The 22,798-nt window shown below is 40.6% G+C and overlaps 1 protein-coding gene across 1 annotated transcript in view; it reads left to right on the forward strand.

The window, feature by feature from the left end:
- The first annotated feature begins 5,937 nt into the window (after positions 1-5,937).
- The window catches only part of TRIM75 (tripartite motif containing 75), a 31,313-nt gene continuing 14,452 nt past the window's right edge, over positions 5,938-22,798 (forward strand). The window contains 3 exon segments of the mRNA XM_067734641.1: positions 5,938-6,771; positions 6,774-6,950; positions 6,990-7,319. Of these exon segments, the coding sequence (XP_067590742.1) occupies positions 5,938-6,771; positions 6,774-6,950; positions 6,990-7,319 (1,341 nt within the window).

Here is a 22,798-nt window from a genome sequence, read left to right on the forward strand (position 1 = left end):
ATGACAGGTGGGGAATTCATCCTTATTTTTCTGTTTTTCAGATCCCTTTTCTTGGTGAATAGTAGTCCATTGCATGCCTGTACTGCTGTTCATTAGTTCATTCTGTTGCTGAAAGCCCTTGGGTTGTTTCCAGATTTCCCCTATTGGGAATTGTGTTGCTATGTGCTTCCTTGCACAAATGGACACATTTCTAAACATAAATAACAGGAGTGGAATTGCTGAGCTGAAGGGTTGTGTAGGTGCATACTCAGCTTAAGTAGAAAGAACCAAACTGGTTTTCAAGGTGGTTGGACCAATTTTCATTCTGATTTTTCTTTTTATCAGCTGTCATCACCTGACACTTTATTGGGTCAGATATTAAAAAAATATGTTAAAACAGTTTTGTCCCATGCATATATGCAGGAGATTTATGTTTTTGTTTTTCATCTGTGCTGCTCTAGGCGAGCAAGGACTTGGTTTTGTTTACTTCAGTTTCCCCAACACTAAGAACACTTAGGTGCTACTCGATGCTCACGTGACAATGTGTAAATACACTAGTATTTATGTTGTGAATGTACAATATATGCAGCAAAAAAAAAAAAAGGTTTAAATTAATGCATTAACAGAGATTATTTGGGGGCATTGGTGGACTTCCTTTTTTATCCTCTACATATTTTAAACAATATACACTCCCTTTTTAAAAAATTGTATTTCCTATTAGAGAAACAACTTTATGATTGTGAAGGACACCATTTTATATAATGTTAAGTAGAGGGAAGCAGATTATGAAACTGTATGTAAAATATACTGCCATTTATCACCTGTCATATAAAAAAATAAAGATGTGGATATATACAAACTTCTGAAAGCACACAGTTGAGAGCATGAATCTTGATTTATCTAAGTGGTAGGATGATGGCTGATTATCCCCTCAGTGTTCTTATGTGTTATTGCTGTTGTTTTTTTTTTTTTTTTTGCAGTACGCGGGCCTCTCACTGTTGTGGCCTCTCCCGTTGCGGAGCACAGGCTCCGGATGCGCAGGCTCAGCGGCCATGGCTCACGGGCCTAGCTGCTCCGCGGCATGTGGAATCTTCCCGGACCGGGGCATGAACCCGTGTCCCCTGCATCGGCAGGCGAACTCTCAACCACTGCGCCACCAGGGAAGCCCTCTTATGTGTTTTTAAATATCTATTTTCCTGGCATAAAATAAAATAATACAAGAAAATATTAATCAAAATAGTGAAAATAATGCCAATCAAAACTGAAGTACTTCATGGGTAGTATGTACTTTCCATGCATTCTCATTTGAAATATTTACTGAATTTCTGGTTATTAGGCTAGAGATACTCTAAGTGTAAAGTATTGTTTCTGTCCCCAACCTACAAATGGGGAAACAGCTTTCAAGGGAGGCAGGATAACCTGCCCTCTTCTCAGGGATGTAGTGCAGCTGAGCCTGATGGGAGTCTTATACTCTGCATATGATGTAATCATAATAAATATTCTCTGCCAACCAATGAAAAGCCTAGTGTGCAGTACTTCGTTGTGCCCTCATCAGTAACTTTCCTTTTACCTAATATTCCCCAGCCTCCCCACTACCTTCTGCAAATTTTGCTCAGGGACGTGTAATTTTGCAGCCTCCCTGACAATTTGCTACCTAACCGGGAAGGGCAGGGGAGCCAGAGGGCCCTGAATCACATCTCCCCTCCTCGGGGAGTAAATGGACAACCTTACAAAGCTTTTCAGATTTCAGTTCATCATCAGCAAAGATGAAATTAAGTGGCATTGAGAGGATCAAGGGAGGATCACAAAGGTGCAATGGAGATCCTGTTTATCACCTGACCTAATCTAGGCAGGGCCTGGCCCTCCTCTCTCATCTCTAAGCAGCACCTCTGAACACACCCCACACACCCCTCCATGCCCAGGGCCCACCCTCCCATCTATGGAGGAGCCACAGCCTTTAGGGCTGGACCCCAACAGCTCCACCCTCCTGGGGGTGTATATATACCCGTCACATCCCAGACCCCGCCATATGTTGGGAGAGCAGCCTGAGGACCTGGCCCAGGAACCCAGAGAGAACTGCCCCCTCAGGTAAGCGGGGATCAAGGATGAGGCAAGACCATGGGGCTTCCTGAGCCGCTGCTCCAGGCCCAGCCTAGGGATCCACCTCCAAGGGAATCCAGACTGGGGTTTGGCATATGTAAAAACCTGTCCTTTATTAGGGTTCCCAGTCCCACAGCGGGCCTTGTCCTAACTCACCTAAATGTTTGCTGAGAGCACAGATGCCCAGTTCCCACCCTGTCCAGGGCCCAAGGATGGAGAGACTGGTATCTGTGTGTGAGAAAGCCCCCAGAGGCTGGTTTGAAGCCCCTGTGGGATCCCCCTCCAAGATGTCTCAGTCAGGGGCACTTTGTGGTGTTAACCAAAATTTCAGAAACCAAGACCTGATTGAAATAGAGGCCTTTATTTGGGGGTTGTTAGGACAGCAGCCCCAGAGACCCGGATTCATGAAGCACTTGACTTGTGTTCCCTGAGTCCAAGCTGGGGGAGGCTTATCAAGGCAAAGAACCTGCAAGGTTACATAAAATAAGGGTGCTAAGCAAAGAAGCATTGGCTGGGGCTGCAAATGATTACACAGCTGCAGGTGCGGGGGCGGGGACGTTGAAACTGCAAAGTTGCCCCAGAGCTGTCAGCAGATGCTGTTGTGAAAATGGCTGATGGTGTCCTTGAGCCGCAACCAGTTCAGAAAATCAAATTCTCAGTGATGCACGGTCATGTCTGAAACCACATCAAAGGTGGCCACCGGGCTCCTCTTTGATTTTTAAATCCATCATCAGTGTGTAGGTGGAGAGTGGAGGGATTAGAGCTATGGGGCCTTGAATGAACTCGGTCTTCCTCAACTTCACCACTGCCTGCTTGCACACACAGAGAGTACAAGTTAAGTTGCCCAAAGTCACTCAGTTCCTAAGGGAGACTGGAAACCTGGCCAGGATTTTAGTCATTTAACAGCTTAGTCTGGGACTGAGGTGATATTTGGAGATGCCATCATGGCGGGATAACACGGAGTTGGCAGTCACGTGTGGGATGCAGATTTCCAAAACCTGGGTAAATTTACAACAGCCAGAGTGGAAAGAGTTCCTGATCCTGTCCTTACAGCTCTGGCACATTTTGTTGGGGGAGGTGACCCCTCATGGAGTCGGGAAGCTGGGATCAGGAGGAAGGGACAAGTGAGCTCTGAGCTGGGAGAGTGAGGAGACAAGTGAGGGCTCTGCTTGTACAAAGGTGCTGGGACCAGAGTGGGCTGAACCTGCAGGAAGAGGGCAGGAGGTTGAGTGCTGCAGAGAGCTTGGTGCTGGGAGAAGCTGGAGCTGAGGGAAGGACGTGGTTCTCGTGCCAGGAACAGCAGTCCTGCAGGAGAGGGTGTGATTAGATCCTGGTGTGGGTGGGAGGAGACTGGAGGGGCCCAGTGGGTGGTAGTGGGCTGGGTGGTCAGAGGCTGGTGCAGGCACCCAGAGGAACATGTAGGGACTTTGGCAAGGGTGTTAGTGGTGACAGTGAAAGACATATTCTTTGATCACAGCATCCTGAGCATGGAAAGTCTGGGGTTTTGTTAGTTGAGTACCATAGAGCACCTTCCATGTGCCAGGCCTGCTGCTAGGCACATTTTCCCCCTCCTCCATAAATCCCTTCTGACCTGTCAAAGGTCACAGGGCCATAGATGGAAGAGCCAGGATTGCAGCCCAGGCAGCTTCGCTCAGAATCTCTGCTCGCTCCACCCTACCAGGCTTCCTCTCTTTCTGGCTCCACTACCCTGTTTGCAGTATTTTATAAATCTATGCCAATCAGACAAGGCACAAAGAACAATTTCTCTTGTTTTTCACTCTGATATCTCTGGATTATTAAAAATGATCTGCTTTGATTTCATTATTGGCATCTTTTTATCTTCTTTACCCATTTTTATGTCCAGATTTTTCATTATGTTTGCTTGAATTGCTTGATATAAGCTAAATATATGCTTGAAGTAATCATGTAGTTTTCTGATTTTCAAAAATTTGCTTCCTCGGCCAAACAGATGGAACATATTTCTCTATAATTTATTTCTATAGTCTATGGTTTTATGGTCACTTTTGCTTTTATTAGACATGCACAGTGAAAACTGCATAAGCCTGTAACCCTACACCACCACCCAGATGAAGAAACAGATTGTTACCAGCACCCCTAGAGCCCTTCTCACCTTCCTCCCAATCACTAGCCCATCCCTCCTCCCCCAGTATGAGCACTGATGCTGAGGTCTAACACCATGAAGTCGTTTCTCCTGCACACACGGTGTGTATTCTTTTGTGCCTGGCTTTTTGTCACACCACGTTACATCTTTGAGATTCACCCCAGTTTTGGGGTGAAGAGTATTTAGTGTCCACACATTGCTGATTAATGTCCCATTGTTTGAACAGACCACATTCATCTAGCCATTCTAATGCCGTGGAACTTTGCGGTTATTTCCAGTTTGGACTTGTGAAAAGCGTTGTATTGAACCTTCGTGTATGTACTTTTGTGCACAGAGTTTGTAGCCCTGGTTCATAGTCTGGATGGTTACACAGCCTGAGTAAAATAACTGAGTGTATGTTCTACGATAGTTAATAATGCAAAATAGTTTTCAAAAGTGGTTGTGCCCACTTACCTCTCACCAGCTGTGTATGAATGATCCAGTGACACCACATATCTCCAAGACGTTATATCTTAGCGCTTGAAATTCATTCTGGGGTCTCTGGACTCAGAGATTGTCTTTAACCTATCCGGGCTGGAGATGATTAAATCAATACACCCCCACCCCCTCCCACCTCCCCCCATACCCTCCATGGATGCTCACTTTCAGCTTTGGGGATCACTTTGCTGATCCCAGTGGAAAGTTTGGAGCGTCTAACAGGACTCTTCCTGTGTGGGTGCCCTGAACTCAAGAGTTCTCAGCCCTGAGAGTTGGTGGCCTCTCAGCCTCTTTGAGAATCAGCAGATGCTTCAAAGGGAAAGCTCCACACCTTCTTCTTAGGATCTTGACTCCACAAATCCTCACTAGTTGGTAGCTCACCACTGTCATCAGGGAGTACGTTTGTATGTGTGTGTGTTTCTCAGCTTCAACTCAAATTGACGTACTGATCTCAATCTCGTTCTGAGCTTGAAGTGAAAAGTCAGTTTTGGGAGGGTGCCCAGAGCAAATTTCATCTAGTCCAAATCCCATCCACTTATGCAAAAAATTTCATGTATTCTGTAGTTGAGAAGCTTAAGTGAAAAGTAAATTTTGATGTATTATGAATTCAGTGCTGTTAGAAGGATCTGTGGTTTAAGCCAAAAAGTACCAGTTTTTTAAATTAGATTTTTGACAAGATTGAAATTATTGAAGCTGGGTTTTTTATCCTTTAACCAGATTCTCTTTGAAATGGGATGTTATGTAACTTTCCCCAGGTTCCCAGATAGGAGGTGACTGAGGGGGAGTCCCATCCAGGCCCTGGGCTCTTGTCCTCAAGCCCACACACTTTCCACAGTCCCAGGACCTGGTGCCATCAACCTGTGGTCCATGTGGGTGTAGGTGGGTCATGGTGGAGGGGAGGATCAGAGGATGCCTCACTGTGGCAGTGAGGGTCCCTCAAGACACAGGGCAGCCTTTTCACAGGAAGGATTATTTTCTCATCCCCAGGAAGGAAAAGGCACTTTGGAGCTGTGTCTGCTTTCTGACCCAGAGAGTTGCTGAGCTTGGCTTCACACCCTGGAGCTGCTAAAGGCAGTGAGTCGCCCAGCTGCTCTATGATAGGCCGCAGGAGTGGAGGAAGCCTCTCTGAACACCTGCCTGCACCCCAGAGTCCTGCAACATCCAGGACAGGAAGGAGGGAGACCCGAGGGTGCACCTGCTACTCAGCGCAGAGACCCAGTAGCCCGGCCTCCTAAGAAACCCACCTCAGTGCAGCCCCGATGACTGTGGCAGCGGCCCTGGCTGGACTCCAGGCAGAAGCCAATTGTTCCATCTGTCTGGAGGGCCTGAGAGACCCCGTCACCACTGAGTGTGGGCACAACTCCTGCCGCTTCTGCATCCAGCGGTCCTGGGCTCACCTGGAGGACAGGTTCCCCTGCCCCGTGTGCCACCGCCCGTGCCAGGAGCGGCAGGTGAGGAGAAACACCCAGCTGGGCAGGATGATCCGTGTGGCCAGGCTGCTCCAGAGCAGCCGGAGCAACAGGAGGAGCTGCGAGGAGCCGCGCCCGTGCGAGCTGCACCGCCAGGTCCTGAGCCTCTTCTGCGAGGAACACGTGGAAGTGCTGTGTCCCCTGTGCGCACGGACCCCTGAGCACCAGGGCCACTTGAGGCCGGTGGGCGAGGCCGCGGCTGACCACTGGCAGAGGCTCAGCGCTTACGTGGAGCCTTTGAAGAGGCGGGTGGCAGATGCCCACAGCCTGGTGGCCGCGCAGGACAGAAAGCTGCTGGAGCTGCGGGAGCTGGTGCAGCGCCAGCGGCTGGAGCTGGCCTCGGAGTTCCGGCAGCTGAGCCGGGCTGTGGACGGCGAGCAGGAGGCCGTCCTGGCGAGGCTGGTCCAGGAGGAGCAGGACATCCGGGAGCAGCTGGGCGCCAACATCACCGCCTCCTCAGACCACATCTGCGAGCTGCGGGGCCTCCTGCACGAGGTGACAGAGAGAAGCGTGTTTCCTGGAGCCAGGCTGCTGAGTGGCATCGGGGGCGTCCTGGGCAGGTGCGAGCGTCTGAGGTGCCCCGACGTCTACTCCTTCCAGCTGAGGCGGGAAGGCTGCAGCCTGCCCCCCCGCAGCACTCAGCTCTGCAGAAAATCATTCAGAAGTTCCGGGAGGACGTGACCCTGGACCCCGAGACAGCGCATCCCAACCTGCTCGTGTCCGAGGATAGAAAGTCGGTGACGTTTGCGAGGAGCAGGCAGCTTTTTCCCCCAAGCGCGCACAGATTCTGCACGGAGCCTGCGGTGCTGGACTCTGTGGGCTTTGCCAGCGGCGGGCGGTAGTGGGTGGGCGGGGCCTCGTGGGCTGTGGGCGTCTGCGCAGACTCCGCCTCCAGGAGCGGCGCTGGGCACCTGGAGGGACAGAAAGGCCTCTGGACTCTGGGGCTGCGCGGAGGGGATTGTGAGGCCCGCGGGCCGGGGGGCGCCCTTCCCCTGGAGCTGAAGGAGGAACCTGGCGGGATCGATGTGTATCTGGACTATGAGTTGCGTGCGATTTCCTTCTACAGTTGGAAGGACAGGTCCCACATCCACTCTTTCACCGACAAATTTTCTGAGATCTTAAAGCCCTATTTCTCTATCGGATGCTATACTCAACCTCTTACAATCTGCGCAGTAAGAGATTACTAAGGATGATCTTTGACTTTGCTTCTTTTTCTTCCTGAAATTTATGGACAGTAGGTAGAATGTTTACAACTGTCCTTACATCTGGCACCGAGATTTTTTTTTTAAATGTTTATTTGACTTAAAGTCATGAAGAAAGTTTTTCTCATTTTGTTTTCTATTTTGTTGTTGTTGGTGGTGGTGTTTCCATAGCAGTAGAGATGTTGTGGGAACTAACAGGGACGTGGAGTTTAACTGTAAAGTGTTTCTGGAATTCTAACGTTGGGGCGTATAAAATTGTAATTTCACAGCTTCAGTAAATGTGTGAACACTTGCATATTTCCTATACCTATACATTTACCTGTTCCATAAGCACCTTACACGTTCCATGTGGGAGAGGAAACACACCTGTGTGGAGACAGTTCTCAGGGGGCGTCTTGCACATGTCGGGAGCAAGGGACCGACCACTCAGGACTATGTTTCCCAGGACGTTTTTATGGGAAACACCCTTGAAAGATAGAGGTGGCATCTCCATCAGAGCACAGGCAGGTTTGTATACTGTCCAGTCTCCCTCGAGGGCAAAGGTCAGGCAGATTTATTGCCCTTTATACAGGGGTTGGGTTTTGCTCATTACCAGTAGTACATCTAAATTACTCTCTTACTTGAAATTTGAGATTGTCCAGTAACTATGACATTATGTGAGATGATTTATACATCTTCCTGGGAGATATTTGACATAGAAAAAGATCAGTCTTATACTTTTCCTTGGTTTTTTATTTTGGGGGCCTAATAACACCCCTCCCCCTCTGTGACATGTGTGATCATAGTTCCCCAGCCAGGGACAGAACCTGCGCCCAATGCAGTGAAAGCTCCGAGTCTTAACCACTGGACCGCCAGGGAAGTTCCCCTAAATACTTGCAGATTGTCCCTGCTCCTTCCTGTGCTTGGGGAGATTTGTTTCCATGTCTCAACAGGGTTAAACTGGCTGCTACTTTTCTCTTCCTGGTTCCAACATTTAAGCATGTTTCTATTCTATTTCTAATTTTCACAGTAGCTTATTTCATCTTTGAGTGTGACTCATCTATTTGTGTTTTGTTATGAAAAGCAGGCATATAAGATTGTGTAGTAAACATGTAGATACAATTTAAAGGAGAATAGTAAAATTAGTACCCGTGTATAAAACACCTAGGTGAAGAAATCAAACATTACACGGTAGCTCAGAGGCCCCGTGGATTCTAACACACTATGTCACCCCCATTTTCCTCAGTTTGAAGCATCCAGTATCTTGATATTAATAATTCCTTTGGGGCTTCCCTGGTGGCGCAGTGGTTGAGAGTCCGCCTGCCGATGCAGGGGACACGGGTTCGTGCCCCGGTCCAGGAAGATCCCACATGCCGCAGAGCGGCTGGGCCCGTGAGCCATGGCCGCTGAGCCTGCGCGTCCGGAGCCTGTGCTCCGCAACGGGAGAGGCCATAACGGTGAGAGACCCACGTACCGCAAAAAAATAAAATAATAATAATAATAATTCCTTTGTTTTTCTTGAAAGGTTTACCACACATGCATATCTTTACAACCAATAAAGTTATATTCTAAAAAGCCAGAGACCAATAAGAAACGTCACTGAATACTCAATTTATTTTACTACATAATAGACTAAATGAAAACAAGTCTCATGATTATCTCAATAGATGGCAGAAAAATCATTTGATAAAATTCATCATCCATAGTTATGAACTGAATGTGTCCCACCACAAACTGTATTCAGAGGTGGGGCACTTAAGTAGGTAATCAAGGTTAAATGAAAATGGTGACAAATCTAATATGACCAGTCAGTGATTTAAAAAAAGGAAAATTTAGCAAATTAGGAAAAGGTCATTGCCTTAATGTGTTAGTTGATATCTACCAAAACCCACCACAGTGATGAAATTCTGTTAGTGTTCTGACAATGGACCTCAAACAAGGATTCTATATTTTTTTTTTTTTTTTTTTTTTTTTTTGCGGTATGCAGGCCTCTCACTGCTGTGGTCTTTCCCGTTGCGGAGCACAGGCTCCAGACGCGCAGGCTCAGCGGCCATGGCTCACGGGCCCAGCTGCTCCGCGGCATGTGGGATCCTGCCAGACCGGGGCACGAACCCGTGTCCCCTGCATCGGCAGGTGGACTCTCAACCACTGTGCCACTAGGGACAGCGAAGCCCCAAAAAAGGATTCTTGCTATCACCTGTTTAACACGGTGTTGGGCCCTACTTCAATGACTGTCCTCAAAAGGAGAAAGATACCAGGGATGTGCATGCATAGAGAAAAGGCCATGAGAGGGCACGGAGAGAGGTTATCTGCAAGCCAAGGAGGCCTCAGTAGAAAACAAACCTGCAGACACCTTGATCTTGGACCTCCAGAACTGCAAGAAAATAAATTTGTTTTGTTTAAACCAGTCAGTCTGTGGTGTTTTGTAAGTCAGCTTTCCCAGGTTAATACATGGAGTCATGAGAAGAAAAAAAAAAATTTAGAAAATTAGACAGTGAAGCGAACTTCCTTAATCTGTTGAAGGATATCTACCAAAACCCTACAACACTGATAAAATTCTGATAGTTTTCTCTTAGAATGGAAATGCGACACCTATTCAACAATGCTTTGGCATTCATAAGCAGCACAAACAGGCAAGGAGGGAACAAGTATAATAATTGGAAAGAAAAAAATAGAAAATTTCCTATTATTAAATGATATGATTTTTTACATAGAAAACCCAAAATGATTTACAAATGAATTTAATACATATGTAAATTTTGCAAGGTTGCTACATACAAGATCAATATGCAAAATTCAAGTGCATTTCTGTATAAGAGTATCAATCAGAAAATGAAACTTGTCATTTGTAATAGAACCAAAAAACAGCAAATATCTAGGAAGAAATCTCACAAAAATATGCATATTTCTCATTACAGAGAAAATCTTTAAAAGGACAAAAATAGATGACAAGAATTACCACATAAAATATTAAGAAGATTGAATGTTATAATGATGTCATTCCCCCCACCCAATTAAATTTCAGTCTTTTAATGAGAAGGGATCCAGAATATTGAACTGATTCTGTGTATATAAGTCAACTCCAGCCACATATGAATGGACATACTATAGGGCATTTAGGAGCTAAAATAGAGGAATATCTTCATGATCTCTCAATTAAAATTTGTTTTTAGTTAATATCTACAAAAGTGCACCTGCCATGAAGGAAAATGTAAGTTTGACCATATGAAATTTTAGAGTTTCTTTTAATTAGAGGGCAGTATAAAGAGAGTGTGGGGAAATTTGAGAAAAGATATTTCCAATTTATACAACTGACAAAGGGCTACAAACATTATTACACATTTATACCCGAGCAAGATGCCTTGCCAGAGTCTTCATGCTTCAAAGGGAACTGCAGATTACAACACACACACACACAAACACACTAATACACTCATGGTTTCCTCTCAGAATGCGGTGCTCAGTGCTAAGCACCTATACGTGAAATATCCACATGCGACTAATACCAATCAGGTTTAAAACAAATGCTTCTCTAAATAGCTAAACTTCCACCCTCTAAACAAAAGAAGTCCTGGGAAATTGTGAGTTATAATGTTGTCAAGAGGGGGCTTAGAAACCTCTAAACACTCCACCCAAAACCTGTGAGAATAAGCAAATTCAGTGAAGTTGCAAGATACAGAACCAATAGCCAAAAATTTCATGTTTCCATATACTAACAACAAACTATTCGAAAGATAAATTAAGAAAAAAATCCCATTTAAAAACACAAACAAATTGAACCAAGGAAGGGAAAGACATGTACAGTGATGAAAGAAATTGAAGATATTAATAAATAGAAAGATATTCTATGTTCATGGATTAGAAGAGTTAATATTTTAAAAATGTCTATACTACCGAAAGCAATCTACAGATTCAACACAATCTCTATCAAAATACCAATGACATTTTTCTTTTTTTTAACTTTTTAGTTGATGTATAGTTGATGTACATATTATATAAGTTAAAGGTGTACAATATAGTGATATACAATTTTTTTTCTGTCAATCCCAAACTCCCTAACTATCCCTCTGCCCCCCCTCACCCTGGTAACCAAAAGTTTGTTCTCTGAGTCTGTGAGTTTATTTCTGTTTTGTAAATAAGTTCATTTGTATCATTTTTAAATTCCACATATAAGTGATATCATATAATATTTTTCTTTCTCTGTGTGACTTACTTCACTCGGTATGACAGTCTCTAGGTCCATTAATGTTGTTGCAAATGACATTATTTCATTCTTTTTAATAGCTGAGTAATATTCCATTGTGTACATGTACCATAACTTCTTTATCCATTCCTCTGTCAATGGACATTTAGGTTGCTTCCAGGTCTTGGCTATTGTAAACAGTGCTTCAGTGAATATTGGGGTACATGTATCCTTTCAGATCATATTTTTCTCTGGATATATGCCCAAGAGTGGGATTGCAGGGTCATATGGTAGTTCTATTTTTAGTTTTTTAGGAACCTCCATACTGTTCTCCACAGTGGCTGTACCAATTTACATTCCCACCAACAGTGAAGGAGGGTTCCCTTCTCTCCACACCCTCTGCAGCATTTATTATTTGTAGACATTTTGATGATAGCCATTCTGACTGGTGTGAGGTGATACCTCATTGTAGTTTTGATTTGCATTTCTCTAATAATTAGTGATGTTGAGCAGCTTTTCATGTGCTTCTTGGCCATCTGTATGTCTTCTCTGGAGAAATGTCTATTTAGATCTTTTGCCCATTTTTTGATTGGGTTGTTTGGTATTTTGTTGTTGAGTTGTATCAGCTGTTTGTATATTTTGGAGATTAAGTCCTTGTCGGTTACATTAATTGGTAATTTTTAAAACTGCTCTTTTGAGGTATGATTGATATACAAAAAGCTGTACATATTTAATGTATACAACTTGATGAGTTTGCATATACATATACATCCATGGAAACATCACCACAATTTATGCCATCAACATATCCATCACCTCCCAAAGTTTCCTCCCTCCCTCTTTATTTTTTTTATTATTATTATCATTATTATTAAATGGTAATTTTGATGAGCCATTAGTAATTTGATATGGATTGTATTGAATCTGTAGATTGTCTTGTGTTGTATAGTCATTTTTACAGTACTGATACTTCCAGTCGAAGAACATGGTATATCTTTCCATCTGTTTGTGTCATCTTTGATTTCTTTCATCAGCATCTTATAGTTTTTGGAGCATAGGTCTTTTGCCTCATTAGGTAGGTTTATTCCTAGGCATTTTATCCTTTTTTGTGCAATAGAAAAAAGGATTTTTTCTTGAATTTCTTTTTCTGATCTTTCGTTGCTAGTGTCTAAAAATGTAACAGATTTCTCTGTATTAATTTCGTATCCTGCAACTTTACCAAATTCATTGATGAGCTCTAGTAGTTTTCTGGTATCTTCTTTAGGATTTTCTATTTATAGTATCAGGTCATCTGCAAACAGTGGCAGTTTAACTTCTTTTCAAATTTGGATTCCTTTTATTTCTTTTTCTTCTCTGATTGCCAATGGCATTTTTCATAGAAATAGAACAAACAATCCTAAAATTTGAATAGCACCACCCAAGATCCCCAATAACCAAAGAAATTTTAAGAAAGAAGAAAGCTGGAAGCATCATGCTTCCTAATTTCAAACTCTATTACAAGGATTCAGTAATCAAAACAGTAAAGTATTGGAATAAAAACAGACACATAGAACAATGGAACAGAGGAGAGAGGCCAGAAATAAACCCAGGCATACATAATTAATTTATGACAAAGGAGCCAAGAATATGAAATAAAGAAAGGACAATTTCTTCAATAAATGGTATCGGGAAAATTGGACAGCTACATGCAAAAGAATGAATCTTATACTATGCACTACCTTATACTATACACAAAAAAACTCAAAATGGATTAAAGACTTGATATAAGATGTGAAACCATAAAAATCCTAGAAGAAAACATAGATGTTAAGCTCCTTGATATTGGTGCTGGCAATGATATTTTCAATCTGACACCAAAAGCAAAGGCAACAAAAGCAAAAATAAACAAGTGGGACTACGTCAAACTAAAAAGCTTCTGCACAGCAAAGGAAGCCATCAATAAAATAAAAAGGCAACCCTAAATGTGAGAAAATATTTGCAAATCATACAGCTGATAAGGTGTTAATATCCAAAATATAAAGAGAGCTCATACAATTCAGTAGCAAAAACAGAAAACAAAAACCCCACAAAACAACAACAAAACAAAGAATCCAATTAAACATGAGCAGAAGATCTTAATAGACATTTTTTTTCAAAGAAGACATACAGATGGCCAACAGACACCTGAAAAAATGATGAGCATCAGTAAACATCAGGGAAATGCAAATCAAAGCCACTGTTAGATATCACGTCACACCCAACAAAATGGTTATTATCAAAAAGACAAGAAATAACAAGTGTTGGTGAGGATGTGGACAAAAGGGAACACTCGTGCACTTTTGGTTGGAATGTAAATTGGTGCAGCCTCTATGGAAAAGAGTATGGAGGTTCCCCCCAAAATTAAAAATAGAACTACCATATGATCCAGCAATTCCACTTCAGGGTATTATCTTAAGAGAATAAAAACATTAACTTGTAAATGTGTATGCACTCCCATGTTTTTTGCAGCAGTATTTACAATCAGCAAGACATGGGAACAACCTAAGTGTTCACTGATGGATAAATGGATAAAGAAGATGTGGTATATATACAATGGGATATTCTTCAGCCATAAAGAAGAATATAATATTGCCATTTGTGACAACATGGATGGACTAAGAGTGTATTATTTTAATTGAAATAAGTCAGACAGAGAAAGACAAGTAGTGTATGATTTCACCTACATGTGGAATTTAAAAAGAAAAAACAAGAACAACAAGCTCATAGATTCAGAGAACCGATTGGAACATTGGTGGCTGCCAAAAGTGTGGGGGTGAATGGTGGGTAAAATGGGTGAAAGTGGTCAAAGAGTACCAACTTCCAGTCATAAAATAAAGAAGTCATGGAGATTTAATACGCAGTGTGGTGACTATACTTAATAATACTGTATTACATACCTGAAAGTTGCTAATTTTAAACTTTTTTATTGAAGTATACTTGATTTACACTATTGTGTTAATTTCAGTTGTACAGCACAGTGGTTCACTTATATATATAAATGCATATATATACATATTTTTAGATTATTTTTTATTATAAGCTATTACAAGATATTGAATATAGATCCCCTACTATACAAATAAATCTTAAAACTCTTCATCATAAGAAAAAATAAATCATAAAAGTCCTCATCATAAGAAAAAAAATTTTTATAACTCTGTATTGTGATGTAACTATGATGATAACTAGACTTACTGCAGTGATCATTTCACAATATATACAAATATCGAATCATTAGATTATACATCTGAAACTAATATAAACTTTCATATCAATTATGCCTCGATTAAAAAAAAAGAGGACTCCGATTTGAACATTTAATAAAATTAACTAAATTTTCAAAAAATTAAAATTTCCAGGTTTAATTAATTTATTTAAAATATTGCTAATATAGATAATTTGTATTTTTGTAATATAAATAGTTTATTTCAATTATTTTAGAGAGAAGAACATTTTTTTAAAGAAATAGAACTTAAATCGTATATGGATCTAGGGATTGCTTAAAGAGATGCTGACAATCATGACATGTAAGAGTGGTTTATGTCATTAAATTAAAATATTTTATAATTTCTTTGATAAAATTAATTTATGATCTGCAATCCCATTGCAGTGTTTGATGTGATATACAAAAATCATGGTTTATTTCCAAATCTAAATATTGATTGAAGCATTTTTTTGAAATTCCAGGTATCACTGCATTCGCAGAGTGCAGTTTCTAAAATTTAAAATTTAAAATAAAACAGCTTTGAGAAAAAACACTCAAGAAAACTTGTTCAAATGGCATTACTGTCAGTAGAAGGCACATTTTGTGAATGTCGATAAAAACATATTTTTTCCTGAAATAAAGGCAAGAAAAAATGTGTACAAAACATAAAATAATTAGTGAATTATATATGAATTTATTTTATTATTCATCCAAACATGGACAGCCATCAACTGAACACCAAGAAATGCCCAATAATATTCAGTTACATTTACTTGCATATACTTAAAGTGTAGAGCTTGATAAGCTTTGCCCATCACCATAATCAAGATAGCAAACATCTTCAGCATCCCCCAATCCTTCCTCATGGCTTTTTGTAATCTCTTCCTTCTGCTTCGCTCCTCTTCTCATTTTATCACCAGGCAACCATTGATCTGCTTCCTGTCACTATAGATTAGTTTGCACTTTTTAGAATTTTATATAAATAAAATCATACTGTATATGCTTTTTGCCTGGCTTCTTTTGTTCAGAATAATATTGTATGAATCAATAGTTCATTCTTTTTATTGCTGAGTAGTATTCCATTGCTTAGATATAACACTATTGGGTTATTCATTCACCCACTGATAAACATTTGGGCCAGAAAAAACATCTCTCCACAGGGATTACGAGTTGCGTTTTTGTCCATCTCTTGTCTTATTAGCAATGACTTCAGAGATCAATTTAAGTCCCTTGTTTGGTAGCAGAATATAGACTAGCCTCAGACTACATTGATTAAAAAAAATCAAACCCCAATAAAAATGTGTGCAAAGACAGCAACATAATTCATAGATACGTACAAAAGGTATACAGATAACCCTTCGACAAGTTTGTAGTTTCATTTGCTATGTATTCTTTGCAAATATGCTTAACCCTGAATCAAGCCTCTAGAAGTGGTTTTCATTTTACAGTTGCTATGGACTGAATGTTTGTATCCCCCCCAGACGTCTTGTATTGAGGCCATACTCCTCAATGTGGTGATATTTGAAGGTGGAGCCTTTGGGAGGTCATTAGTTCTTGAGATTAGAACCCTCAGAAAAGAGATTCATGCCCTGAGAAGAAGAGACAAGAAAGATATGATCTCTCTCCACCATGTGAGGACAAGCAAGAAGGTGGCCATTTGCAAGCCAGGGCTTTCCCCAGGAACCAAGCTGGCTAGCACCCTGAAATTAGACTTCCCAGCTTATTTCCAGAAATGTGAGCAATAAATGTCTGCTGTTTATGGTATTACCTGAAAGCAGTCTGAACTAAGACGACAGGAAATACAGGGGATACAGAAACAAGTTAAAGGACAGAATAAGGAACGAATCAGTCAAATGTAGAATGTAGAATATTCTGCACCGCAATTGGGCTGGGATTTTCCAAAATTGAATGTCTCTTGCAAAGAAAAAAGGGGCAGGAGAATTGCTCTAGATTCAAAAAACTACAGAGATATAACAACCCAATGCAATGCTTTAACCTTAATTAGATCAAAGATGGGAGTGGTGGTGTAATAAATATCTGTTTGGGGTGACTATTGGACTATAAAAGCTATTTGGGAAACTATTAGAGAAACTTGAAAAAGAAGATATAATAATTAATAATATAATAATAATGGGCTTTAATTTTCTTATCTATGATAATGGTATGCCATTATAAGTAAGAGCATGTTCTCATTATTATGAGATTTCTGCTTAAGCATTCAGGAATGAAATATGATATATGTGATTTAACTTCAAATGTTTCAGAAAAACAAACAAACAAGAAAAGTACGATTCAGTTTCACAGATAAGAATCTTTGAAGTTCTAACTCTGTCCTAACAACAAGTAAAAGCTGAACAGATTTGAATAATCAACACCTTTCCTTGAATTTGTAAAAGAGGAGAGAACTCACAGGAAAATCACTGTCCCAAGACTGGAAATCACTCTCTCAACACTTTCCAGGACTGATGAATACAATGAGTCACAACTTACAACTGGAAACCCTTTGAGAATGTGTGCTGGTGTGGGAAAACCTGAACTGTAATTAATGAATTGCTGGAGGCTCATTGGACAACTCTGGGAGCTAGAATTCTCAGAGGACCCAGTATTAGGGAGACCTCCTGCAACACTGTGAAATTTACCTCCAGGATCTTGACCAAATTCTCACAGTAAATATCAGAGGAAAATCCACTTGTGCCTCTATTAGGGGGAAGGAAAAGGAATCATTCTGAAATATGTCAGAGCACTCTATTCCTCTTAACGAGGCTTGCCCTTAGGAGAAGCTAGTTAAGCAGAGCCTAACCTGCTGGGGAATTATCAGAGCTTACCTGAACTGGGTAAAAGGAAATACCCAACACTAGTCAGCTCTAACCTTCCATGTGGGGAAAGGGAAATACTCAACTCTACCTCACTCTAGCCATCCTGTCCCACCTAAGTAAGAAGGGAGGACTGAGAAGCACATGTGAAGTTCACAGTCCAGAGGCACAAGCTCACTAGATGACTCCATATTCTGATTCCAACTATGTGACATTCTGAAAAAGGCAAAATTATGGAGACAATAAAAAGTACCAGGGGCTGGGGTGGGAGAGGGAAGAATACTCAGAAAGGATTTTTAAGGCAGTAAAAATACTGTGTATGATATTATAATGATGGATATGTATCATTATATATATGCCCAAACCCACAGTATGTACAAAACCAAGAGTAAACCCTCATGTAAACCAAGGGCTTGGGGCGATTATAAGTCATCGATTGTAACAAATGTACTACTGTGGAAGGGGATGTTGATAACAGGGAGGCTATATTGTGTGGGGGAAGGGGTACATGGGAATCTCCGTACCTTCCTCCATTTTCATGTGAACCTAAACCTGCTCTAAAAATAAAGTCTAACTAAAAAGAAAAAAAAAAACAAGAAGAAAGATATGTATATGTACAGACACACAGAGAAATAAAGTAAATGAGGCAGTTAATAGTTGAATTGTTAAATCTAGATGGAAGGGTGTTTATCATATCTTTCTTTCAAGTTTTCATCATGCTTTAAAATTTTCAAAATGAAAAGTTTGGGAAAGAAACTATTGCAGTTCCAGGCTGTGGGTTATTTCTTGGCACACCACAGGCCCTCACAAAGTATTTGCTAATGAACAAAGCCTGGGATAGATTCCTGGCTCTCCTCCTCCCCTGGTGGGTGACCAGGAAAGCTCCTTCCCCTCCCAAAGCCTCAGCCTGCTCCTCCATAAACAACTGGACTGGAGTTGGGAATAAAGAAGATAAATATTTGAGAGCTTTTATTCAAGGATATACGTATTTGCATATGCACTTAGAGAAATAAAGCTTGATAAAACATGTTTCCAGAATTCTGACACTTAGGGAAGAAGTCCTACTAGGAGAACTTGCTTATCTCTCGCTGTGCCTTGAGACCAGGGCTCTCAAAACCATTTGTCTTATCTAGATCTTCTCTAATTTTTGTGACTGAGGAAAAAAAAGGGGTGGGGAAGAAGTCTTTCTAAATTTAACTTATTTCAACTGTTTAAAAACTAGTGAGTTTTATATTGTAATACCTGATTCATGACTAAGTTTAGGAAATGAAGCTATGAGATCTCTGGTTGTGTTTCTCTATATGTCTGTGTGCAATGTATATATGTCCTTAACTTTGGATGGTATTATCAAAATTAATTTGACAATGAGCTCTACCTAATTGGCTTAAAGGAAATTGAGTGCTTATATAAATTCTCAAAAATACAGAAGGTAACTGGCCAGAATTAATTTCAGGTTCCCATGGACTGGGAAATATTCAGTATTAAATTAATATGTAGTATTAAACTTAGTTTAAGCTTGTTAATTTAATTAATGTAGACATGTCTTAACAGTCATCAACATTAAGTACTGATATAATACACTTACTGTACCTAGGTTTAATAGAAGTCAAATAAAAACTTATATCTGTTACAAATCATCAACAAGGAAAATAACTCAATATAAAAATTTTTTTTTGAAGGACAGTAAATGTAAATGAAATAAGTGCTTTTATGTAAATCTATAGGAATAATTATATTTTAGGAATGTCTACTTAAGAATAATCCCTCCAGAGATCCAGCAAGTTGAAATTTAGAGTTGTGCTAAATTAATTTATATGATGAAAGTTTGTTGAATAGCTGGATCATTCCCAAATAAAATAAGATACTGAGACATCAATTACTAAACAAAGAAACTAAAGGTATTTAGAGCTATCAGTGAATGTGTTTGGTGCCACCTTGAGATGTTCTCTATAAGAAAGTAAATGTTTTTAGGAATTATCATTGGTATTTTCACGAATCTACAGAATGCTAATGTAAAAGACAACTCATAATGGCCTACTTCTTGGTTGTTACTAGAAATTAAGGTTTTTAAGAGTTGAGGACTCTAGTTTAAACATGTAATTAAAGCTAATAAAAGAAATAAAGGAAACATTTCAGTATACAGTAGAAAAGCAGGATGTGTGTTTTCAGTAAAGGGGGTATGAGGAATGGAATTGCATTTTATTACAGGAAGGGAAAGTAAGTCTGTCTTAGAGCTGGTTGTTTCTGGATGAAAAAAATAAGGGACAAAACTAATATGAATACAGAAAGTGATAGAGGGTTTGGGGATTGTCAGGATTGGCTAGGGGTAGACTGAAGTTAATTAAATAAGTGAATTTTGTTGTTAAAAGCAAGCTGGTACAGACTCTCTCTTGCAAGAGCACCAGACTCACAGCTAACTGTTGAACAACCATTAACAGGAGGACACTGGAACTCACCAAAAAAGACACCCCGCACACAAAGACAAAGGAGAAGCTGCAATGAGACGGTAGGAAGGGCGCAATCACGATAAAATTAAATTGCATAAACACTGGGTGGGTGACTCATAAACTGGAGAACAATTATACCACAGAAGTCCACCCACTGGAGTGAAGGGTCTGAGCCTCATGTCAGGCTTCCCAACCTGAGAGTCTGGTAATGGGAGGAGGAATTCCCAGAGAATCAGACTTTGAAAGCTAGTGAGATTTGATTGCAAGACTTCAACAGGACTGGGGGAAATAGAGACTCCACTCTTGGAGGACACACACAAATTAGTGTGTGCATCAGGACCCAGGGAGAAGGAGCAGTGACCCCATAGGAGACAGAACCAGACCTATCTGCTAGTGTTGGAGGGTCTTCTGCAGAGGCAGGGGGTGGCTGTGGCTCACCAGGGGGACAAGGACATTGACAGCAGAAGTTCTGGGAAGTACTCCTTGGCATGAGCCCTCCTGGAGTCCATCATTAGCCACACCAAAGAGCCTGTAGCTTGCAGTGCTCAGTCACCTCAGGCCAAATATCCAAAAGAGAGGGAACTCAGCCCCACTCATTAGCAGAGAGGCAGATTAAAGTTTTACTCAGCTCTGCCCACCAGAGCAGCACCCAGTTCTACCCATCACCAGTCCTTTCCATCTGGAAGCTTGCACAAGCCTCTTAGATAGCCTCATCAACCAGAGAGCAGACAGCACAAGCAAGAAGAGCTACAATCCTGCAGCCTGTGGAACAAAAAACACATTCACAGAAAGAAAGACAAAGTGAAAAGGCAGAGAACTACATATCAGATGAAGGAACAAGATAAAACTGCAGAAAAACAACTAAATGAGGAGGAGATAGGCAAATTTCCAGAAAAAGAATTCAGAATAATGATAGTGAAGATGATCCAGGACCTCAGAAAAACAAAGGAGGCAAAGATCAAGAAGATGCAAGAAATGTTTAACAAAGACCTAGAAGAATTAAAGAACAAACAAACAGAGATGAACAACACAATAACTGAAATGAAAACTACACTAGAAGGAATCAATAGCAGAATACCTGAGGCAGAAGAATTGATAAGTGACCTGGAAGACAGAATGGTGGAATTCACTGCTGCAGAACAGAATAAAGAAAAAAGAATGAAAAGAAAGAGGAAATTGACAGTAACACAAAAATAGTGGGGGACTTTAATACCTCACTTACACCAATGGAGAGGCCTAAGAGACCTCTGGGACAACATTAAACGCAACAACATTCACATTACAGGGGTCCAGAAGGAGAAGAGAGAGAGAAAGGACCTGAGAAAATATTTAAAGAGATTATAGTCAAAAACTTCCCTAAATGGGAAAACAAATAGCCACTCAAGTCCAGGAAGCACAGAGAGTCCCAGGCAGGATAAACATGCTGAGACACATAGTAATCAAACTGACAAGAATTAAAGACAAAGAAAATTTATTAAAAGCAACAAGGGAAAAACAACAAAGAACATAGAAGGGAACTCCCATAAGGTTAACAGCTGCTTTCTCAGAGGAAACTCTACAAGCCAGAAGGGAGTGGCACAATATATTTAAAGTGATGAAAGGGAAGAAACTACAACTAAGATTACTCTACCCGGCAAGGATCTCATTCAGATTCGATGGAGAAATCGAAAGCTTTACAGACAAGCAAAAGCTAAGAGAATGCAGCACCACTAAACCAGCTCTACAACAAATGCTAAAGGGACTTCTCTAAGTGGGAAACACAAGAGGAAAAAAGGACTTACAGAAACAAACCCAAAACAATTAAGAAAATGGTAATAGGAACATACATAATTACCTTAAATGTGAATGAATTAAATGCTCCAACCAAAAGACACAGGCTTGCTGAATGGATACAAAAACAAGACCCATATATATGCTTGTCTACAGGAGACCCACTTCAGACCTAGGGACACAGACAGACTGAAAGTGAGGGGATGGAAAAAGATATTCCATGCAAATGGAAATCAGAAGAAAGCTGGAGTAGCAATACTCATATCAAATAAAATACACTTTAAAGTAAAGAATGTTACAAGAGACAAGGAAGGACACTACATAAGGATCAAGGGGTCAATTCAAGAAGAAGATATAACAATTATAAATATATACTCACCCAACATAGGAGCACTACATAAGGCAACTGCTAACAGCTATAAAAGAGTAAATTGACATTAACACAATAATAGTGGGGGACTTTAATACCTCATTTACAACAATGGACAGATCATCCAGACAGAATATTAATAAGGAAACACAAGCTTTACATGACACAATAGACCAGATGGTTTTAATTGATATTTATAACACATTCCATTTGAAAACAGCAGATTACACGTTCTTCTCAAGTGCACATGGAACATTCTCCAGGATAGATCACATCTTGGGTCAAAAATCAAGCCTCAGTAAATTTAAGAAAAGTGAAATCACATCAAGCATCTTTTCTGACTACAATGCTATGAGATTAGAAATCAATTACAGGAATAAAAACGTAAAAAACACAAAAACATGGAGGTTAAACAATTCATTACTAAATAACCAAGATATCACTGAAGAAATCGAAGAGGAAATCAAAAAATACCTAGAGACAAATGACAGTGAAAACATGGTGATCCAAAGCCTATGGGATGCAGCAAGAGCAGTTCTAAGAGGGAAGTTTATAGCAATACAAGCCTACCTCAAGAAACAAGAAAAAAATCTCAAATAAACAATCTAACCTTACACCTAAAGGAACTAGAGAAAGAAGAACAAACAAAACCCAAAGTTAGCAG

Source organism: Pseudorca crassidens, chromosome 4 (assembly GCF_039906515.1).
Source record: "Pseudorca crassidens isolate mPseCra1 chromosome 4, mPseCra1.hap1, whole genome shotgun sequence".
NCBI classification, from domain to species: Eukaryota; Metazoa; Chordata; class Mammalia; order Artiodactyla; family Delphinidae; genus Pseudorca; species Pseudorca crassidens.